The 20,780-nt window shown below is 41.7% G+C and overlaps 1 protein-coding gene and 1 non-coding gene across 2 annotated transcripts; both read left to right on the forward strand.

Annotated features, from left to right (window-relative positions):
* The first annotated feature begins 2,236 nt into the window (after positions 1 to 2,236).
* LOC133031593 (small nucleolar RNA R71) lies at positions 2,237 to 2,343 on the forward strand. Its single transcript, XR_009684696.1, has one exon. It is a non-coding gene; the product is annotated as a small nucleolar RNA R71 (small nucleolar RNA).
* A 13,210-nt stretch (positions 2,344 to 15,553) lies between these two features.
* Positions 15,554 to 18,478, forward strand: LOC115721807 (G-type lectin S-receptor-like serine/threonine-protein kinase At1g34300). The gene has a single exon (XM_030650886.2). The coding sequence runs from the start codon at positions 16,004 to 16,006 to the stop codon at positions 18,380 to 18,382; it is 2,379 nt and encodes a 792-aa protein (XP_030506746.1). The 5' UTR covers positions 15,554 to 16,003; the 3' UTR covers positions 18,383 to 18,478.
* Positions 18,479 to 20,780: the final 2,302 nt, after the last annotated feature.

The raw sequence follows: 20,780 nt of genomic DNA on the forward strand, positions 1-20,780 counted from the left end.
ATCCAAAGAAAATTTGCCTAAATCACTTTCCAAACAAAAAATCATCAAGGATTTCGCTTCAAGAGAGTATGTCAAACAAATTCTATTCTATGTTCAATCAGTCATTCCACAATCCAAATAGAACACAAGTGATATGTGAGAATAGCAAATGTTTTAAACCTACATGAATCACTTTCTAACACACATCCAGTTTAATTCAAACAGTTGCAAGTCAAGCACACAGTTATATTTCAATCCATTGCACAAGTGAATAACAACAATTTAATCCATCTTTCAATTTAGCTATCACGCAAGACTAAAAAAAACTAAAACAAACTAAACTAAAACAAATAAACGCGAAAAAATAAATTAAGTTTCCCCCCCCCCCCCAAACTAAAATGCACATTGTCCCCAATGTGTGAAAATAAACCAGGGTGAGAGAAACTTACCTGAGCCCCTTAAAAGGGGTTTGGCGGCGGTGGCTGGTCATAAGGGTTGAAACGGGGTGGCATGGGAAAATAGTTTGGATCATCCACACCGATGTTCATCCTCGTGACAAGGGTGTTCAATTGAGCCACCTGCTGCTCATCGAAGATACTCCTCTGGGCCATGTAGTTTTGCATATGCATGTTCTGCTGAATCAGATAATTCAGCTGATTGTGAGTGTATTGCATGGCAGGGTCCAGAGGCCCGACAAGACGTGGTGGTTCGAGGTCCTCATGTTCCTCTTCTTCTCTTGCCTGAGGACCTCTTTGAACTGGCGGTTGACCATGAGGATGAGGAGGTTTGAAGCGAAGAACAGTCGCCAAGTTAATAGGGCGCTGGGGCGGTACCTTTGTATCATATGAGTACTGTGGTACTCCATGTTTCTCACAGAGGTCAGTGATTATTCCAGCCAACCCCAGTCCTCCACCGGAAGATCCCTCAACCAATATATCAAAGGTTGTTCGAACAATATCCCCCACATTCAAATTATACCCTTTCATAATACCGTAAACCCATTTAAGTCTGTCCATTTGAGCATCAGAAAAATGCTTGTTGGGGAGCATCCTTGCACTAACAAAGTAAAGCCAAGCCTTGGCCACTGGGTTGAGTTCACATCGGTACAATTGGTATGGTACTCCACTAAGCTCATGGAACCTAAGGCCAGGATACCCTAGAGTCTCAGCCATATCCACATAATTCGTACTTCTCTCATAGAATTGTTGTTTCAATTGTTGTTCTTCATAAGTGAAAGTTTGGAGATCATAAAGGGCATGAATAGCGTCTGCAGTAGCAGGCACTCTAACCCCCCTAACTCTAACTTTGCCCTCTTCTCTTTCAGGCCAGTTGGCTAAAAATTCCAAAGCTAGAGTTTGATTACCACGCTCAGTGACATCGACGAACTTAGTCCACTGCCTCTGTAGGATAGGGTATCTTTACATGATGATCAATACTAATCGGTGGAGACTGTTGTGATGGTGCTGGGCTATCAGTAGCCTTCTCTGATGTCGGTGTTGGTGTCGGCACTGGTTGAGCATTTATTTCTACATCTACCTCAACTGGTTGTGGTAACTCAGGCCCATTATACTTCTTACCGCTCCTCAGGGTAATTGCCTTGCAGTTTTCTTTAGGATTAACTTCAGTGGTGCTAGGCAAATTTCCTTGAGGGCGGGTTGCTACCTGAGTTGCTAGCTGGCCCATCTGAGTCTGCAGGTCTTTAATTGAAGATCTAGTTTCAGTCATGAATTGGAGCAGTAAATCTGTCTGCAAACTAGAACTTCCACCAGAGGATTGTTGCTGATTAAACTGTTGGTTCTGATTTCTTTGTTGATAGAACCCACTATTTCTTCGGTTGTTATTCTGGTTGAACCCATAATTGTTGTTGTTGTTGTTCTGTGAAAAATTCCCAATGGCCTTAGCTTCATCCATTGGCAAATCATCCACATCTGCTTGGCACTCCGAAAAGTGATGACTTCCTCCACATAACTCACAAACAATTTGGGCTTGCTTAGCTTGCCCTGCAATGATTTTAGTCAATGCCTCAACCTGAGCTGTTAACTTTGTGATGGCATCGACTTCTAACACACCAGCTACTTTCTTGGATTGACTCCTTTCAGTTGGCCACTGCTGGTTGTTTAGAGCCATCTCCTCCAATAGATCATATGCCTCATTAGCACTCTTTCTCATAAAAGCTCCGCCAGCTGCTGCATCTATTAGAGTTCTAGTATTACCAACCAACCCGTTGTAGAAGTTGTGAACCAGCATCCACTTCTCTATACCATGATGGGGACACCTCCTGATCAGATCTTTAAACCTCTCCCAAGCCTCATGGAGAGATTCATTATCTTGTTGGCAGAAATTATTAATTTCTCCTCTTAGCTTTGCAGACTTCGCTGGAGGAAAGAACTTTGACAAGAATTTTGTTGCCAGATCATTCCATGTAGCAATAGAATTCGGTGGCAAAGAATTCAACCAACTCTTGGCTCGTTCTCTGAGAGAGAATGGAAACAACCTCAATCTAATGGCATCGTCGCTAACTCCATTAACTTTAAAAGTTTCACAAAGTTCCATGAAGTTAGAGAGATGCAAATTAGGATCTTCAGAAGGGAGACCACCAAGGCGAATCGAAGACCGCACCATTTGAAGGATGGCGAGGTTTGATCTCGAAGTTGTTTGCATCCAATGCCGTGGCCTAATACATGATTGCACTCCCGTCAGAGTAGGGAGAATGTAATCTCTCAAGCTACGGCCATTAGCTTGATCTTCCACAGCGCCTCCATTATTACCATTATTACGCCCATTGTTCCCAACATTATTGTTCACATTGGCAGCCATGATTTCTGATGTTTCAGCAGTTGCTGAAACTCTTTCTTGCCTCTTGTTCTTTCGATTCTTCCTGCAAGTTTTCTCAATTTCAGGATCAACTGGTAATATGACTGATTGTCCTTGACGGCGCATGCACTTAGGATTCCTGAAATAAATCAAGAAAATATTGCAAGAAAAAGGTTAGAAAAATCAGCAAGAGAAAATATACCAAAGTAGAAGTTAGTATAATTTTTATGTAATATTAATCTTTAAACAATTCCCCGGCAACGGCGCCAAAAACTTGTTGCTATAATTTTAAACACTACGCAAGTATACGCAATCAAGTAGTAAATCTCACACAGATGAGGTCGATCCCACAGGGAATTGGATTAAGTACCACTAAATTATACTTATGATTCTATTCGGTAAATCGAAAGCAAGTATGATTTAAAAACAGTAAAATTATGAAAGAAATTCAGAAAACTTAATAACACAATTTAAAGTTGAGCAAGATGAGACAATAGGGAGGAGAATCCTGTTGTTGTTTACCCAAATCGTTAATGATTAATTACTATCCTATTCTTGCAGTGAATGACAGATTATGAAATAACCTAGCTCCTTTCAGATCTTCTAGATTCTAAATCACATGTTATCTAATTAATTCCTTAATTAAACTAACATGAAATCAGCATTAAGTAATAATCTACTCGTCACATAAGTCATGTGAATACTTTCGTTTCACATAGAACATCGATTATCTTAATTTTAGCATTCTCAATTCTCACTTTTCAGATTTCGAATTGAGATCATAGAGCATGCACAAGGTGATCAATCTTAAACATGAAATTAAACACAAATTAAAATAATTTCACACACAAGAATTGAGGAATGGTAATTAAACATTAACTAGGGAAACGTTAAACAACAATCATCATCCTCCCTAAATGGGAAATTTAGTTCAGAAACAAATCCATAACCATTCCTATAGCAATATTCAACATAAATAAATTATAGAGGAATAAAGAAAAGAACTGTTGGAGGATGAATTCTGGATCTTCACTTGAATCTCTATGCTCTTCCTGCCGCTCTCAGCTGTGTTTTAGGGTTCCAAATCGCTCTCCCTGACTTCCAATCGCAGTTTTCTATTTATACTTGAAATTTAGGGTTCGATGGACGAAAATACCCCCGGTCCGTACGGGATCTCGCCGCGGCCATGCTTCCTCTCGCCGCGGCGAGAATGTGCCAAATTTAGGCACTTTCTGTAAGTTGAATCTCGCCGCGGCGAGCCTCTTCATCGCCGCGGCCAGATATGCAAAAACTCAGAAATTAAGTTTTTCTTCGGCTCAGCACGTCTTTCAATGAATTTCTGCACCCGAAACCTCTTTTACTCCAAAGAACCTGAAAACATAGAAAACAAGCGTAATTCCGTCCCAACACAGCTAAAAATGCACATAAATTGGATCCAAAACATAGGCTAAAAATAGCCTAACACTCGGAGGGCTGACACTCCCGCTCATAGCCTAGACGGCGGGGTTTCTCCGATGGAGGAAAATCCTGCTCCTCCTCATATTGAGCTTACCCCGATTCCGGGGGATGAGGCAAGGCAGGAGCTTCGCATAGCCAAACACAACTACGCTATGGACGAGTACTCCCGGGGATATGCCGATGTGGAGGCCCTTAGGAGGATTCTGCGAGCGGAGGTTGAGGCGAGCATTAACCATCCGGACTATCATGACCCGTGGAACCTCAACCTGGATCCTTTGGCAGACTGGTTCCGTCCCCTCCTAGGGCCCACTTTGGCTCCCTTTGCCGCGGAAATGACCGGTGAGTTCGCTTCTCAGCTTACACGCTGTGCGCCCAAGCGGTTTGCCACTTGCGCTTCTCTGAACTCCATCTTCCAGGTCCAGGACCTCAGCCATTCCCTCACAGTGGTAAGTACTTTGCAATTTCTTGTGTTTCCTTTTTTGGTGTTTGTATTTTGTTTTCTTCCTTTGAGGAATTTTTCCTTACACCCCGTCATGGTTCAGCTTGCAGCTGAGGCTGGTCGCCTCTCCAAGAACATTATAAGCCATGGCTTCGCTCTGTCCGATTTTGGGGACATGAACGACGTCAAGAAGGTCCTCCAAGACCTTACAGCGGAGAGGCAGATCTACCAGGAGGCTGCCGAGCGCCAGGAAGCAGCGGCCAAGGCCAAGGAAGAGAAGGCCAAGGCCAGGGAAGAGGAGGCCATCCGGAGGGAGGCTCAGGCGGAGGACATGATCCAGGCCGAGGCCCAGCGGAGAGGCAGGATGGAGGCCCACCATCAGGAGGAGCTAAGGGCTCAAACCGAGGCTGCCGAGAAGGCTAGGCGAGACCTTCGGGAGGCCAGGGAGGCTTTGGATGAAATGGCCGCCAAGGTGAGGTCTCTAGAGGAGACTCACCAGTCGGATATCGAATCCAAGGCCGCTCTGGCTGCGGAGCTGAAGGAGCTTCGGGACTACAAAGATCAGTCCATCAGGAAGGCCAAGAGGGCCGAGCTCCTTTCTCCCGTCTCCTGCGCCCGGTGCCCGAAGCGCTTTGATGATGGTGTCTACATGGCTTGGGCCACCAATGATCAGAGTATCAAGCTTTCTTTTTATCCCAAACCCGAGGACATGATTGCCAAATTTCGGGAAAAGAAGAAGAGACTTGATGCTGAGCTTGAGGCACGGATCGGACCTCGTCTTCCGCCGCGGGCTGACTGAGCTGCCATATTATTGACCCAGATTGTACCCGTTCTCTTTATAACTCCTTCTTTTTTTTTTCTTTGTACATACTTGCTGCTGCCTTAGAACAATTTACATACAGGCGGCAGCTTTTATTTGAAGGGGAGACAATTTAAGGCCTGTCCCCGGGCCATTTATATGTGTATGACCTACCCTTCGGGCTAGGATATTTTACTTTTTTTTTTATTTATATATATGTGCGATCTTTCTTCACACTTTATATATTTCAACCTGTCCTTTGGCTCAGGGTTTCATGCTTACGCTCTTTATTTTTGCGCATGTTTTTTGACCTGCCCTTTGGGTCAGGATATTTTACTTAGCTTGACCTGCCCTTTGGGTCAGGATATTTTACTTAGCTTGACCTGCCCTTTGGGTCAGGATATTTTACTTAGCTTGACCTGCCCTTTGGGTCAGGATATTTTACTTAGCTTGACCTGCCCTTTGGGTCAGGATATTTTACTTAGCTTGTTTTTGTTTGTCCGTGCGGTATACCCTAGTACCCCCCTGAGTGGCATAGAAACTTTGTTTTTAAGGCACTCAGTTTTATTTAATATAGAGGAGGCATACATTTGGACGGTACAAACCCTTTGAACAAAAGCTAAGTTTAATTCGCTACTGGTAGTATTTTCTGAGGTGATCGGCATTCCAGGCTCTTGGGACAGTAGTTCCGTCCATTCTTTTCAGTTTGTAAGTGCCAGAACCGATTTCGTCCTCGATTTCATATGGTCCTTCCCAATTTGGTCCAAGTACCCCCACTCCGGGTTCTTGGGTGGCTGGGAAGACCCTTCTTAGGACCATGTCACCAATAGCGAATTTTCTGTTTTTAACCTTGGAGTTAAAATACTTTGTCACCTTCTTTTGATAAGCGGCCATCCGTATTTGGGACTCATCCCGGAGTTCTTCGACTTGATCCAGAGCTTCTTGGAGCAGGGCCTGATTAGCGGCCGGATCGTAGGTCATTCTCCTGTGGGATGGGAATAATGTTTCCACCGGGACCATTGCTTCACAACCGTATGCCATTGAGAACGGCGAGTGACCGGTTGTGGTTCTGGGGGTCGTCCGGTAGGCCCACAATACCCTTGGCAATTCTTCAGGCCAGTTTATTTTTACAAGCCGGCGGCTTCTTTTTCAAGGTGACCTTTAGGATTTTATTATTTGCCTCACTTTGGCCGTTTGTTTGAGGCCGGGCTACCGCGGAGAAGCTTTTCACTACTCCGTGCTGGTTGCAGAAGTCAGTAAATTCCTCGCAATCAAATTGCTTTCCATTGTCCGAGACTATTTTGTGAGGTAAGCCGTATCGACACACTATGTTTTTGATAACAAAGTCCAACGCCTTCTTAGCGGTTATTGTCTTCATAGGCTCAGCCTCTGTCCACTTGGTGAAGTAGTCTACTGCTACTATTGCATACTTTACTCCTCCTTTTCCCGTAGGTAGAGACCCGATGAGATCTATGCCCCAGACCGCGAAGGCCAGGGGCTTGTCATCAGCGTGATCTCATTTGGAGGAGCTCTCGGTATGTTCGCGTACCTTTGGCACGAGTCACATTTTTGGACATAGTCTATACAATCTTTTTTCATTGTTGGCCAGAAGTATCCCTGCCTCAATATTTTCTTTGAGAGGCTGGGTCCTCCCGTATGATCTCCACAGAACCCTTCGTGGACCTCCAGCATGATTTGTCTAGCTTCAGGGTCCGATACACACCTTAAATAAGGCATGCTGAGTCCTCTTCGGTAGAGAATTTGATCCATCATTACATAACGATAAGCCTGATACTGAATCTTTCGAGACAGTGCCCTCTCTTGGGGCAACTCACCTGAGGTTATGTATTTTATGATGGGGACCATCCAGCTGGGTTCTTGCCCAACCGTTTGTGTGGTCTCTCTTATTTTGATGCTTGGCTCTGCCAAACGTTCCACTGGTACTACCCCCAGCTCTTCGATCTCACTGTCCGAGGCTAACTTAGCCAGACAGTCCGCGTGAGCGTTCTTTTCTCGGGGGATTCTTTCTATTTTATAGTCTGTGAACTCGTGGAGCAGTTCTCGGACTATTGTTACGTACGCGGCGATCCTCTCGCCGCGGGTTTGGTATTCTCCGGATACTTGGTTTACGACCAGCTGAGAATCGCTGTAGACTTCCACCCTCTTGGCTCCTACAGCTTTAGCCAATTTTAGCCCTGCTATCAGGGCCTCATATTCGGCTTCATTATTCGAAGCTGTGAAGTTGAATCGGAGTGCTGCCTGGAGCCGCAACCCAGTAGGTGATATCATAGCCACTCCGGCTCCTGAACCGTTTTCATTAGAAGCCCCATCCACAAATACTCTCCAAGTGGGGATGGATGGCTCCGGTGTATTGGCTGTTGCCTCGGCTTCATTACATTCGGTGATGAAGTCCGCCAAAGCTTGGCCTTTTACGGAGATCCGGGGCACGTAATGTAAGTCGAACTGACTTAGTTCCATTGCCCATTTGAGGAGTCTCCCGGAGGCTTCAGGTTTCTGGAGAACTTGTCGGAGCGGGTGATTGGTCAAAATTCTGATCGAATGGGCTTGGAAGTATGGTCTCAACTTCCGTGATGCCATCAGGAGGCAGAATACCAGCTTTTCAATGACCGGATACCTTGTCTCGGCCCCTATCATGCGTTTACTAACATAGTACACGGGGTGCTGAATCTTTTCTTCCTCCCGGACCAATGCAGCACTGACCGCATGCTCGGAGACGGCCAAGTAAAGGAACAAGTCTTCTCCAAGGACGGGCTTTGATAGGATAGGAGGTTTGGCCATATGGTCTTTTAACCTTTTGAATGCCTCTTCGCATTCATCCGTCCATTCGAACTTTTGGCATTTCTTCAGTATGTTGAAGAAGGGTATGCACTTGTCCGTGGATCGTGAGATAAAGCGGCTCAATGCGGCCACCTTTCCGGTCAAACTTTGCACGTCCTTATGTTTCTTGGGGGATGGCATGTCCAAGAGAGCTTGGATTTTCTCCGGGTTTGCCTCGATCCCCCTTTGGCTGACTATGAAGCCCAGGAATTTTCCCGATTTGACCCCGAAGGTACATTTTTTCGGATTGAGCTTCATGCCGTATCTCCGGACGACTTCGAAACATTCTTCTAAGTCGTTTGCATGGCTATTGCATGCTTTGGATTTGACGAGCATGTCGTCTACATATACTTCCATGTTTCGTCCCAGGAGGCTTTTAAACATCCGGTTAACCATTCTTTGGTAGGTTGCTCCGGCGTTTTTCAGTCCGAAAGGCATGACTAGGTAACAGTATACCCCCTTATCGGTCCTGAAGCTAGTGCACTCCTGGTCTGCCGTATGCATCTTTATTTGATTGTACCCAGCATAGGCATCCATGAAAGATAGCAGTTTAAATCCGGAGGTGGCGTCCACCATCTGGTCAATCCTGGGCAGCGGAAAGCAGTCCTTTGGGCAGGCTTTGTTTAGATCTGTGAAATCTATGCAAACCCGCCAAGTCCCGTTTGGCTTGGGCACCAGGACCGGATTGGCCAGCCATTCCGGATAGTATACGTCGCGGATCATGCTATTGGACAAAAGTTTATCCACCTCTTTCTCTAAGGCCTCGGCTTTCGCCGAGTCGAGCGGGCGTCTCTTTTGCTGTATGGGAGGCATGTCCGGGTTGACGTTGAGGACATGGGTGATGACATGAGGGCTGATGCCGGTCATGTCCTCTTGGCGCCATGCAAAAATGTCAATGGCGCCCTTCAGTGTTTTTATTATTTTATCCTTTTCCTCCGGATCTAGGCCTCTCCCTATCCGGAGTACTTTGGTGGAGTCGTCGTCGCACACTGGTATCTCTTCGACGTCCTCCATTGGTTCTACGACCCTTTCGGATCCTATACGAGGATCCAATTCGTCTTCTTCAGCCTTCTCTACTTCGGGGGGGCCCCCGGACCATGAGCACTGGCAAGTGGGTGGCAACGTTGTAACATTGCCTGGCCTCTCCTTGATTTCCCCTCACCGTTCCGACTCCGGCTTCCTGGGTAGGAAATTTTAGGCATAGGTGTCGGATAGAAGTTATTGCACCAAAGTCGACGAGGGCCGGTCGGCCTAAGATTGCGTTGTAGGCTGTTGGACAGTCTACTACCACGAAGGTGCAATACTTGAACGTGCTCTGGGGAGTATCCGGCACGGGGTAGCCGGGAGCCTGACTTTTCCCATCGGGATTAGAGTTGTCCCGTTAAACCCTGTGAGCTGCGATCCGCTAGGAGAGAGGTCCCGGTCGGTCAACCCTATCGCAGTGAAGGCCTCTTTGAAGAGCAAGTTCACGGAACTTCCATTATCAATCAAGACCCTGGCCACTACTTTATTTGCAATGGGGGTCTCTATGACCAGCGGGTCGTGATGAGGAAAACGCACCGTCTTGGCGTCTTCTTCCGTGAATGTTATGGGCTGGTCCATTAGCCGAGGCCTTTGAGCTGGGAGTTGAGTGACCTCCCACACTTCACTGTGCCTTGCGGCCTCGGCATATCTCTTTCGCTCCTTTCGAGTGTTTCCTCCGATATGGGGACCTCCGGAGATCATGGCTACCCGTCCATTAGGCCGGGGCGGTAGTCCGGGTATATGCTGGGTGTCACCTGCGGGAGCAGCTGGAGGCAATACTCCTGTTGTACCCCCTGGTGTTCCCGAAGGCATGCCCCCTGCCACCTGCCCCGGGTTAAGGTGGGGCAACCTATTTTTGATCCACTCATAGAGGTGGCCCAACCGGATCAGATTCTCAATCTCATCTTTGAGATTTTTACACTCGTTGGTGCTGTGGCCAATATCGTTGTGATATTCGCACCTTTTACTCGGATCTCTCCGGGAGCTGTCCCTGTACAGTGGCTGGGGTCTCCGGTAATGCGTATTCTGCCTTGTGGCAAAATAGACACGTTCCTGAGAGTCCGTGAGCTCTGTGTACTGGGTGTATTGGGGTGTGTACCCCTTCTTTTGGCGCTTCTCGCCCGTTCGGGTGCTACCCTTGGAAGACCTCTTGCTTCTAGACCCTTGGGTAGGGCCTGTTAAGCTAGCGGTTGGGGCAGCCTGTGAAGGAGCCCGTCCATTCACCCCGGACGGATTGCCGTAATGGGAAGATGCCGGGGGCAGAGCTTGGCCCTGGCTGTATCCGGGAGTAGCAGAAAACTGTATGCCACTAATCGGAGGGGTCGCGGTCGGGACAGTACCCGAGGGCGATACTCCTGGCATGTATCCTGCTATCCCGGTGGGATAATAGCCTCCGTAAGCCACGATCTGGGCTTCTTCGAGGTTAATATATTTTTGGACTCGCTTCTGGAAGTCCTGAAGGCTAGCAGCGCCTTCTTGCTGTAATTCGTTCCAGAAGGGAGTCCCAGTGCGGATTCCTGCTTGGAGAAGCGCAAGCTGTTGTCCGTCATCGACCTTCTTGGTCTTCGAGGCTTCCTCTCGGAACCTCTTGATGTAATTTTTCAAGGTCTCGGTGGGTAGTTGCTTGATGTTAGTCAAGGCACTAACTTCCAAATTGACCTTCCTGGCGGCGACAAATTGTCTCCGGAAGTTGGTTTGGAGTTTGCTCCAACATCCCACCGATCCTGGTTCTAGTTTCTTGAACCATTCCTCCGCCGAACCGCTCAGAGTGAGGGGGAAGCATAGTCATTTGGCGTCATTGCTGACCCGCATGACTGTCATGACTCGGTTGAATCGTGACAAGTGATCACTGGGGTCGGAGTTCCCAGTATATGCCGCCATTTCAGGCATTTTGAAGTTTTTAGGGAGATCCGCCTCCAGGATATGCTTGGCACAGGGCTCCCGGTCCTCACTGTCCGAGTCGGAGTCATCTCCCTTCTGCCTCCGGGAGACTCGGGCAATATCTTTTCGAAGGATGGCAAGCTCTGCCATAATCCCTTCGTTTACAGTACCCGAGGAGACTTCGGGTCTGTATCTTTTTTGATCAAGGTGATCCCGGAGGTCACCTTGATTCCCATTGATTTGATTTCTCAGATCAATGGGTGGACATCTATGTCCTCCTCTTCCTCTACCCCCTGGTTCCTGGTGCACGGAAACGCTTTTCCGGTCCCCTCGATCCTGAGGGCCAAGACTCCCTCTTTGGGGCTTGCCCCTCTGCGGACCTTTCCCTTTAGGGAAATCTGAGCGGACCTTTCGCGGATCCTGCGCCTTTTTCTTTCGACCAGGGCGAAGTAGGGTTTTTTGCTTGGTTTTCCTCAGCAGGGTGCCTTATAGGGCTAGGTTCCCTAGGCCTTTGCTGCTGGGAATTAGGCGAAGACGTAGCTGGCTCTCCGTCGAGTCCAGCGGCCATTGCCTTGGGATGCACGTGAATGCCAGCTGCCTCCATGGCTCTCTGCATGGCTAGCATCACCTCATGCATCTTTTGATTTTGCACTTTCTGAGCTTCGATCTCAGCTTCGTGATCGATAGCTTTTTGTCTGAGGAGCACCAGCTCTTGGTAGCTTCCATCATCGTAAGCGTACTCGTCGAGGTGTTCCTCGTGGTTTTCATCTGGAACTTCTTCCTCGGATTCCTCTGCTGCCCTTGAGGCTACATCCTCCTCATTGGGATCTTGAGCGTCTTCTAGAGGGCGAGGGTGACGTGTAGCTCTCGTCTCCACCATTATCGTGAAGTTAAATGCTTGTTGTGAAGCAGCTTTCCTCAGCTCTCAATGAAAGCACCAAAATGTTGACCGAGGTTTTCGGCAACTCGTAAAATATGATTATAATAATGAGCTGTAAGAAAGCGAGATGAAGACTTTTTACGTGGTTGGGGCGTTAATGAGCCTTAGTCCACGAGCCACTGCTATTAATGGATATCTTTAATACAGATTTTACACTTGGGAGAATGTTTCTCTCTTTAATACAAAGAATGTTCTTGGTGAGTTTTTTCTCTCTTTGCTCTCTAGCAACCAAGATTCTCCGACCCCCTTAAATGAGCTTTGAGGGGGTATTTATAGTGTTTTGGTGGGGTAATCCCTAGAATTGTTCTTACATATGTGTCTGTAAGTATCCATAAAGTTGGGCATTTCCGATGAATATACCATGGGTGATGCATGGTCAAATCCCTAGGTGCTGTAGGGTTTTTATGGAGAATGTCCTTTTTGTCTTATGATTGACGTGACTCTTCGCAGAGTAGCCGTCGCTAGACTTAAATGATCATTACTGTAGCGCTGCTGTTTGGGGGTTGTGCCGTCAGACTTTATTGCGTGTTACAGTCCGAACACGCTTCCTCCCATGCAGCATTAAATGCGACTTGATTTCTCGGGAGAGACCTGACACATCCCGGAGTGCCTTCAAGCTATGCTCGCTTCCGGGAGTACCTTGTACTCCGGGTACATCTTCCGGGACCCATGCGAATAATGCTTCCTGGTGTCATACAAAGACTTAGCAGTTCTTCTTGAGTAATTTGATCCACGTGTCCCCTCTTGACTGGTCCACGTATATTGGGCGAATTTAGGAGCAACAACTGCTTAGAAGATACAACAGTAGAAACTGTTGCAGCGAGTTTATTATTCAATCTCGTAACTCGGGCACTCATTTATTGTGCATGGTACGTAACTATACACATTAATAATCCTTTCAGTCATAGAGAACTTGTTATTCCCAACCAGTTTAAGCGATTGAGGCAAGTCATCAAAGTACAGAGATGAGCCATGACAAACTAAGCAAAATAAAACAAAACCATGTCACATAAAAAGTAGATAAGGCTAAAATACTTAAAAATCATGTCATACAGATAAGATCTAAAATACTTAAAATTATGTCACATTGACAAGACTAGCAAAAATCAAATCGAAATAATAAAATATAATCCCGACTAAATTGTACCTATACTTAAAAAAAGGTTGATGGGCCTAGCTTAAGAAAAAGGTAAAATCTCTTTTCAAAAAAAAAAAAAAAAAAAGAAAGAAAAAGGTAAAATCTCCTGTAGTTATAAATTCAAAAACTAGAAATCCTATTTTTTTTTTTAATAGAGTTGATAATATAGTTTTATTATTATTATTATATTATTGTTATTATCATGGGGCTAAATGCATGTTTTATTATATATTAATTTAACGTTCTATTTGAATTAATGCCTCGTATCTCATGAATACTTGTATTATTATTATTATTATTATTATTATTATTATTATTATTATTATTATTAGTTTAAAAAGTTTTATTAATTTGCCAATATTAATATACTTATTAATTAAATTAAAACGATACTATTTAAGCATGGTAATAAGGTTTCAAATACTTTGCTAAATAATATCTTTCATCCAAGATCTAACTATTTTTATTATTTATATATTCTAATTCAGAAATGATTATAAAATAATAATGTTCCTTAATTAAAATTAATGATGTTTTGACTGAAAGAATATTGAGGTGAAAACCAGAGAGAATATAATTAATGTGAGACATTTCACATCGATCGTTATCATAATTAATTATTTTTCTAGTTAATTTATTTTTGAAGGGGCCATTATATATTATTTATTATTATCTACGATACTGTATTTCCTTTATTAAAAAAAATGGAGAAGCCGCCATTGCCGAAAAAGAATTATCTTCTATATGTTCTTAATAAATCAATTGATTTCTGAGTCAATAAATCAAAGTCATTGTTTCATAGGCTCATATAGGCCATAGCCACTAACATTTATAATAATTATACATATCATTCTAATAAAAAAATAACTACCAAAACAATTTTTTTTTGCAGTAGTATATTTTTTTAGTGATTAAATGTTAACTCTAAAACATATAATAATATATTATTGACTATAGTTAAAAAAATATCTCAATATTAAAAAAAGTTTACCGTAAATATTCTAATTAATAATTAATATTTATAGTTAAATTTTAACTCGAATTTTAATCTTAAAAATAAATAAATCTAGTCCATCTTGGTAGATAATTTTTTATCAAACTTTGTTTTTATATGCAATGCAACCATGTATATATAGTGTCATTTTCTTGAAAAATTAGAGATATGAAACAACAACACGGTACCGTGGGGTTTGGGGTAGTAATTCATGAGAAGTGTACAATAATTAGGTCAATGAATTATGAATCACAAATAAATATTAAAAAATTATACTACATGCCCACTTAAAATAAATGTATCAATTTATTCTTATTTATTTCGATATTTAAAAAAATATTTAGTATAATTTTTTTTATTGTCTTATATGTTATAATTATATAAGACATTTAACAAAATTTTAACACGTCAAAAACAGAATTAATTGTTATCAATCATATAATTACATATGTTAAAAAATAATGTATACTTAAGTGGTTAATTATTGTTAATGGAATGTTATAAAACAAATAATAATAAAACTAGAGATAATTAAAGATCCAGTTGATTTTTTCCAATCCAACCCTACCGTCACTACTCTTTTTTTTTTAATATGAAAATTACTTCATGAGGCACTAGCCAACAAGTTAAAAAAGTTACATGAAATTAAGTATATTCGGCCACTAAACTTTCACTTTATTTAAAGAAAGAACAACTTCACGGTTACAAAAATTAAACTTAACTAAAGATACACCATTATAGAGCTTAAGAATGTCATTTAAAACCAAACGGCACTACTCTTATTGTATTTGCATATGAATTTTATGTAATTTTTGTATAATAATTACAAACTAGCTAACAAAAAAGAAGGAATCAAATATTTTGGTAAAGAGATTTTTTGTATATTCCAACCATGCATTTTAATATCATAATACTTTTTTCTAAATATATATATATGAAAATAAATAAGATTTATCCTATAGAATAATGACATTTGTATAGTTTTTGTCCTATAAAAATCAAATTACAAACATCTCAATCCACTTACATTAAACTTATTCTTTAAACAATTAATTGATGTAGTATTATGATGTTAATCTGACTCATAATGCTCACATATAAAAAATAAAAACATAAATAGCAATAATAAATTTAAAAATATATATATTTAGAGTTAATATTTATATACTTAATGTTAATAAATTATATTTTAAATAGTTTCAAATTATTAAATAAACTCTCATACTTTATATATCTCATGTCTATAGTTTCGAGGACATTTTTGCATAAAAAAAAATAAGCAAAATTCTACATGGTCAAAATCCTATTTATTCTTTTATTTTAAAAAGAGAGAAATGTTAAAAAAATATCCGCACCATATAATTTAACAAAAGAAAATAGCTTAGCAAATAGGAATGCTCTTACAATAATTAATTCAACTAAATCGGAATTAATTAATAACTAATCGTTAATTAATGTAACTAATTAATAAATACAATCAATCTTTGCAAATCCACAAATAAAGCCGCCATGACAAGTAGAGTAGGGTCCTCTGTTTTAAGCTCAGTTGACTTTTTGGTCAACTCAAGAAAAGTCTCTGTTCTTCATCTTCATCCATAGTATCCGCCATTAATACCCCTCTTAAACCTCTCCTCATTTCACCATTAACCCACCAAGAATTGAACCCAACTCACCCACCATTTTCCAATAATCCAACAACCATGAACACCATTTTCTTCATCTTCTTCTTCTTCTTGTTCAATTCACTCATCTCAGTTCAAGCACAGACAAAGACAATCCGATCATTCTCATCTTCAAACTCACCATGGAGACCCAACCAGAACCAAACTCTTCTCTCTCCCAACTCAACCTTCGCCGCGGGTTTCAAACCCAAATCCTCTGGCTCAAACCGCTTCACTTTCTCCATTTGGTACCAAAACGTCACAGGAAACGATGTCGTTTGGTCCACTGATAAAAACGACATGTCGTTTCTTACTAACTCTGCTGTTCTTACAATCACCTCCTCCGGTGAACTCCGTCTCCGAAACTCCTCCACTGGATCAAACTTATGGCCGGGAAACACCACTGGGAATCTTAACAGTAGCTTAACGTTAACGGAAGACGGTAATTTGGTGTTTGGGAAGTGGGAAAGTTTCAAATTCCCGACAGATACGATTCTCCCGAACCAGAACATATCCAACACTGAACTCGTTTCCGGTAATGGAAAATTCACGTTCCGAAATGCTACTGATTTGGTGTTTAATTCTTCCGATCAGTATTGGAGGGCGAATAACGCGTTTTTGAGGCTCGGTTCGGATGGGAAAGTGGAACAGGAGAACAGTGCTTCGCTCATAACTTCTGATTTCGGTCCTAATCTGAAACGGAGGCTGACTTTGGATAATGATGGAAATTTGAGGATTTATGGTTTCGATCCAGATCTGAGGGATTGGACTGAGGTTTGGCACGCGACTCACGAGCTCTGCACAATCCACGGCACGTGTGGAGCCAACGCGATCTGTACCAGCGACGGTTCTAATTCCTCCTCCTGTGTTTGTCCTCCGGGATTTGCCGGAGAAAATCCTAAAGAAAATGGTTGTCAGAGGAAAATCCAAATTATGGATTTACAGAAGACGAAATACATTAGACTCGATTACGTGAATTTCACTACTTCGAATGAGGTGAGTTTGAGCGGAGCAACGAATCTGAGCGATTGCGAATTGAATTGTACGAGAAATCGTGATTGTTTAGGGTTTATGTTTAAATACGATGGCAGAGGCTCTTGTGTATTGAAGAACAAGAACGATTCGGATAATCGGCTTGTGAATGGTTTTTGGTCGCCGGGAACAGAAAGCGCCATGTTCCTCCGCGTCGACGAATCCGAAACTGATCAGAGCAATTTCAAAGGCATGACGGAGATTCTCGAAACGACATGTCCGATCAAAATCGAGCTTCCTCTTCCTCCAGACGATTCCAACACAACCACAAGAAACATCGTAATAATCTGTACTCTTTTCGCCGCCGAACTAATTTCCGGTGCTTTGTTCTTCTACGCTTTTCTCAAAAAGTATATCAAATACAGAGACATGGCTAGAACACTCGGTCTCGAGCTTCTTCCCGCCGGCGGACCCAAACGTTTTTCCTACGCAGAGCTCAAAACCGCCACCAAAGACTTCTCTGACCGAATCGGACAAGGAGCTTTCGGCGATGTATACAAAGGCGAATTAACAGATCACAGAGTCGTCGCCGTTAAATGCTTAAAGAACGTCGCCGGCGGTGAACCGGATTTCTGGGCTGAGGTCACCATCATTGCTAGAATGCACCACCTTAACCTGGTTCGGTTATGGGGTTTCTGCGCTGAAAAAGGTCAACGAATTCTCGTCTACGAGTTCGTACCAAACGGGTCACTAGATAGATACCTCTTCTCCTCAAAACGGGCCGGGTCGGACCAGTCCAAACCCGTATTAGATTGGAACATACGGTATCGGATCGCACTCGGTGTAGCCCGATCCATCGCTTATCTACACGAGGAATGTTTAGAGTGGGTCCTACATTGCGATATAAAACCCGAAAACATTCTATTGGGCGATGATTTTTGCCCGAAGATTTCGGATTTCGGGTTATCGAAATTAAGAAAGAAAGAAGATATGGTGAGCTTATCTAAGATTCGTGGGACCCGCGGGTACATGGCACCAGAATGGGTCAAATCGGATACGATCACGGCTAAAGCTGACGTGTACAGTTTTGGAATGGTGTTGTTGGAGTTAGTTACTGGGCGTAGGAATAGTGAGATACAAGAAGAAGAAGGGTCTGTTAAGGAAGGGAGTGAGGTTTGGTATTTTCCAGCTTGGGCATTTGATAAAGTTTACAGAGAAGTGAATGTTGAGGATATTTTGGACAATCAGATCAAACAATCGTACGATAGTAGGGCCCACTATGATATGGTTAATCGGATGGTTCAGACTGCTTTGTGGTGTTTACAGAGTCGCCCCGAAATCCGACCGTCCATGGGGAAGGTTGCTAAGATGTTGGAAGGAACGGTTGAGATCACTCAACCTTCTAAGCCTACAATCTTTTTCCTTGGTGGAGATGATGAACAATGAGTTTTAAACAATTAATATCATCATGAAAAAAGCAAAAGCAAAAGCAAAAGCAAAATTCTAATTGAAAATATAATGTGACATTAATACTTTTTCAAATTGCGTACTTTTTTTTTTTTTTTTTTTGAGGAAATTCAATGTTATTATAAATTAGAAGTCATTTACAACAACAGAGAATATAGGATAGGGAACTTCTCCTATCCAACAAAAGTCATCATCCAACCCTAAAGAGAATTTAGCTAGGCCATGTGCTGCTTGATTAGCAGAGCGTTTTACATGGGTAACTAAAACTTGAGGGAAAAAGGACAAAAGACAACGAACATCCATAATCAGATCAGAAAAACAAGATAAATCCTGAGAAACAAATGATAAAGCATTAGAGACTCGCAAAGCATCCGTTTCAATATGTGTGACAGCAAATCGATTCTGCGAAGCCCAATTAAGTGCATGGAAAAGTGCCTTTGCTTCCATTTCGTCTGATCTAAAACTTCCTTGTACAACTTTTGAATAGGCTGCAACAACAGAACCATTGTGATCTCTTATGATAGCACCAATGCCTAGTTTTTTCTGATCCACATTTGTAGCAGCATCTACATTCAATTTAAAACAATTATTTGGTGGAGGCTGCCATTTTGGAGCTTGTTGAACCGTGGGAGGAGTGAGAGTTGCAGGTGGTTGGTTGCTGTCAACAGTAGCAGGTGAAGGCACCTGCCTTGCTCTGGAAAAATCTTCATGGAAACGGATAGCATAGGTGACTATAGCAGCAGGCTGTCTAGGAGAACCACCATGAACCACTTTATTTCTATCAGTCCATATGCCCCACAGTATACATAGCAGTAACTCAAAGTCTTGCTGGTTCAAAATGGTAGATAAAGAAAGTAAATAATCACCATTAAACATGTTTTTGAGCCTTAGAAAGATCAAGCTGAAACTTAGAAGCTTTCCATATGACTCTAGCATGTTTACAACCGAAGAGAGCATGTCCGATTGATTCCCAATTCGAGGCACAAAGAGAACATTCAGCAGAGGTTAAAACTTTTTTCTTGAATAATGCAGCAGCTGTTGGAAGTATGTTATGAAGCACTTTCCAAGCAAAAATTCTGATCTTAAGAGGCAACACTAGTTTCCAGAAAAATTTCCACCAATCACTATGATTATTAGAAGCAGATGAGGAAAGTTGTTCCTCCAAATTGCGTACTTAAAATTATATTTTTATCTTGGTGAAATATAAATTAGTGTAATAAGATAGTCTAAACTTATATTAAAAAAAATAGTAGAAATTACACATTTTAATTTATAAAGTAACTGATTAAATAGCACATAAAGATTTATATAGTGGAAATTATCCAAAGGAAGTTAATGTATGGTTATCCAAAAAAAAAAGTTTAAGGTATAATTTTGAAAAATTTATGTGAAAGCATAGTTTTTTTTTTTTAGTTTTTTTTTTATTTTCACTTTAAAATAGTTTTTTTTTTTGCATTTTTACAGAATTCTACCTGAAAATCTCTATTACAACTAGAGCTACAATCTAAATTGCAACAAAAAATCGTACAGAAATTCCTATTGCAACTAACATTGCAACCATTTAGAAACTCAAACCGTAAATTATATAAAAAAAGAAAAAAAAAGTTAAAAAAATAGTATATGCGTAATTCTCTCTCTCTTTTTTTTTTTTTTTGATAGAAATGATTTCAATAAATAAGAAATCAATAAACTGTTTTAGGGGTACTCAAAAAATTTTATAACAAACATCTAAATTAGTTAGTGCATGATTATACTATTTACAAAACATGAAATGGCAAAAAGTATAAATTAGCCAAACAAGCATATGGATAATTCTTGAAATATTTTCTTCTTTTATGGTTAATTATACATTTTATTTACTATTTTATTCTAAAATAAAACTACAAACTCATATGATTACTTTATCATTTTTATTAATGTTTTGTATTTATTTTTAGAGATAATTACATCACAATACATATTTTTGAAAATATTTAGGAAAACGTGCTCAAATATTTTATTGATATCAATACCTGAATTCTTTCCAATAAATCGGTAAAGGTGTACCGAAACTCAATTTTTTTTATTTTTGCTACCCACCACCCAGCCATTAAGAGTTAGCATCTCTCTATTTATTAGTTTTTTTTTGGGCATTTTACAAAAATACTGCATTTGGGGTAATTGTTTTCAATTTTACTGCCACACGGCAGAATTAACATTTATACTGTCCTCCCTTTTTTTTTTCTTTTATACTGTCAACAACAAAACAAAAGAATGAGGCCTCCATCTTTGACAATCACAGACATAACCACCACAACAACACCAGGACACCGGAAAATAACCATTAATTCCGACAAGAATAAACAAAAGCAGTAAAATCGACGTCAATAAATAATCA

Source organism: Cannabis sativa, chromosome 9 (genome assembly GCF_029168945.1).
Source record: "Cannabis sativa cultivar Pink pepper isolate KNU-18-1 chromosome 9, ASM2916894v1, whole genome shotgun sequence".
Taxonomy (NCBI): Eukaryota; Viridiplantae; Streptophyta; class Magnoliopsida; order Rosales; family Cannabaceae; genus Cannabis; species Cannabis sativa.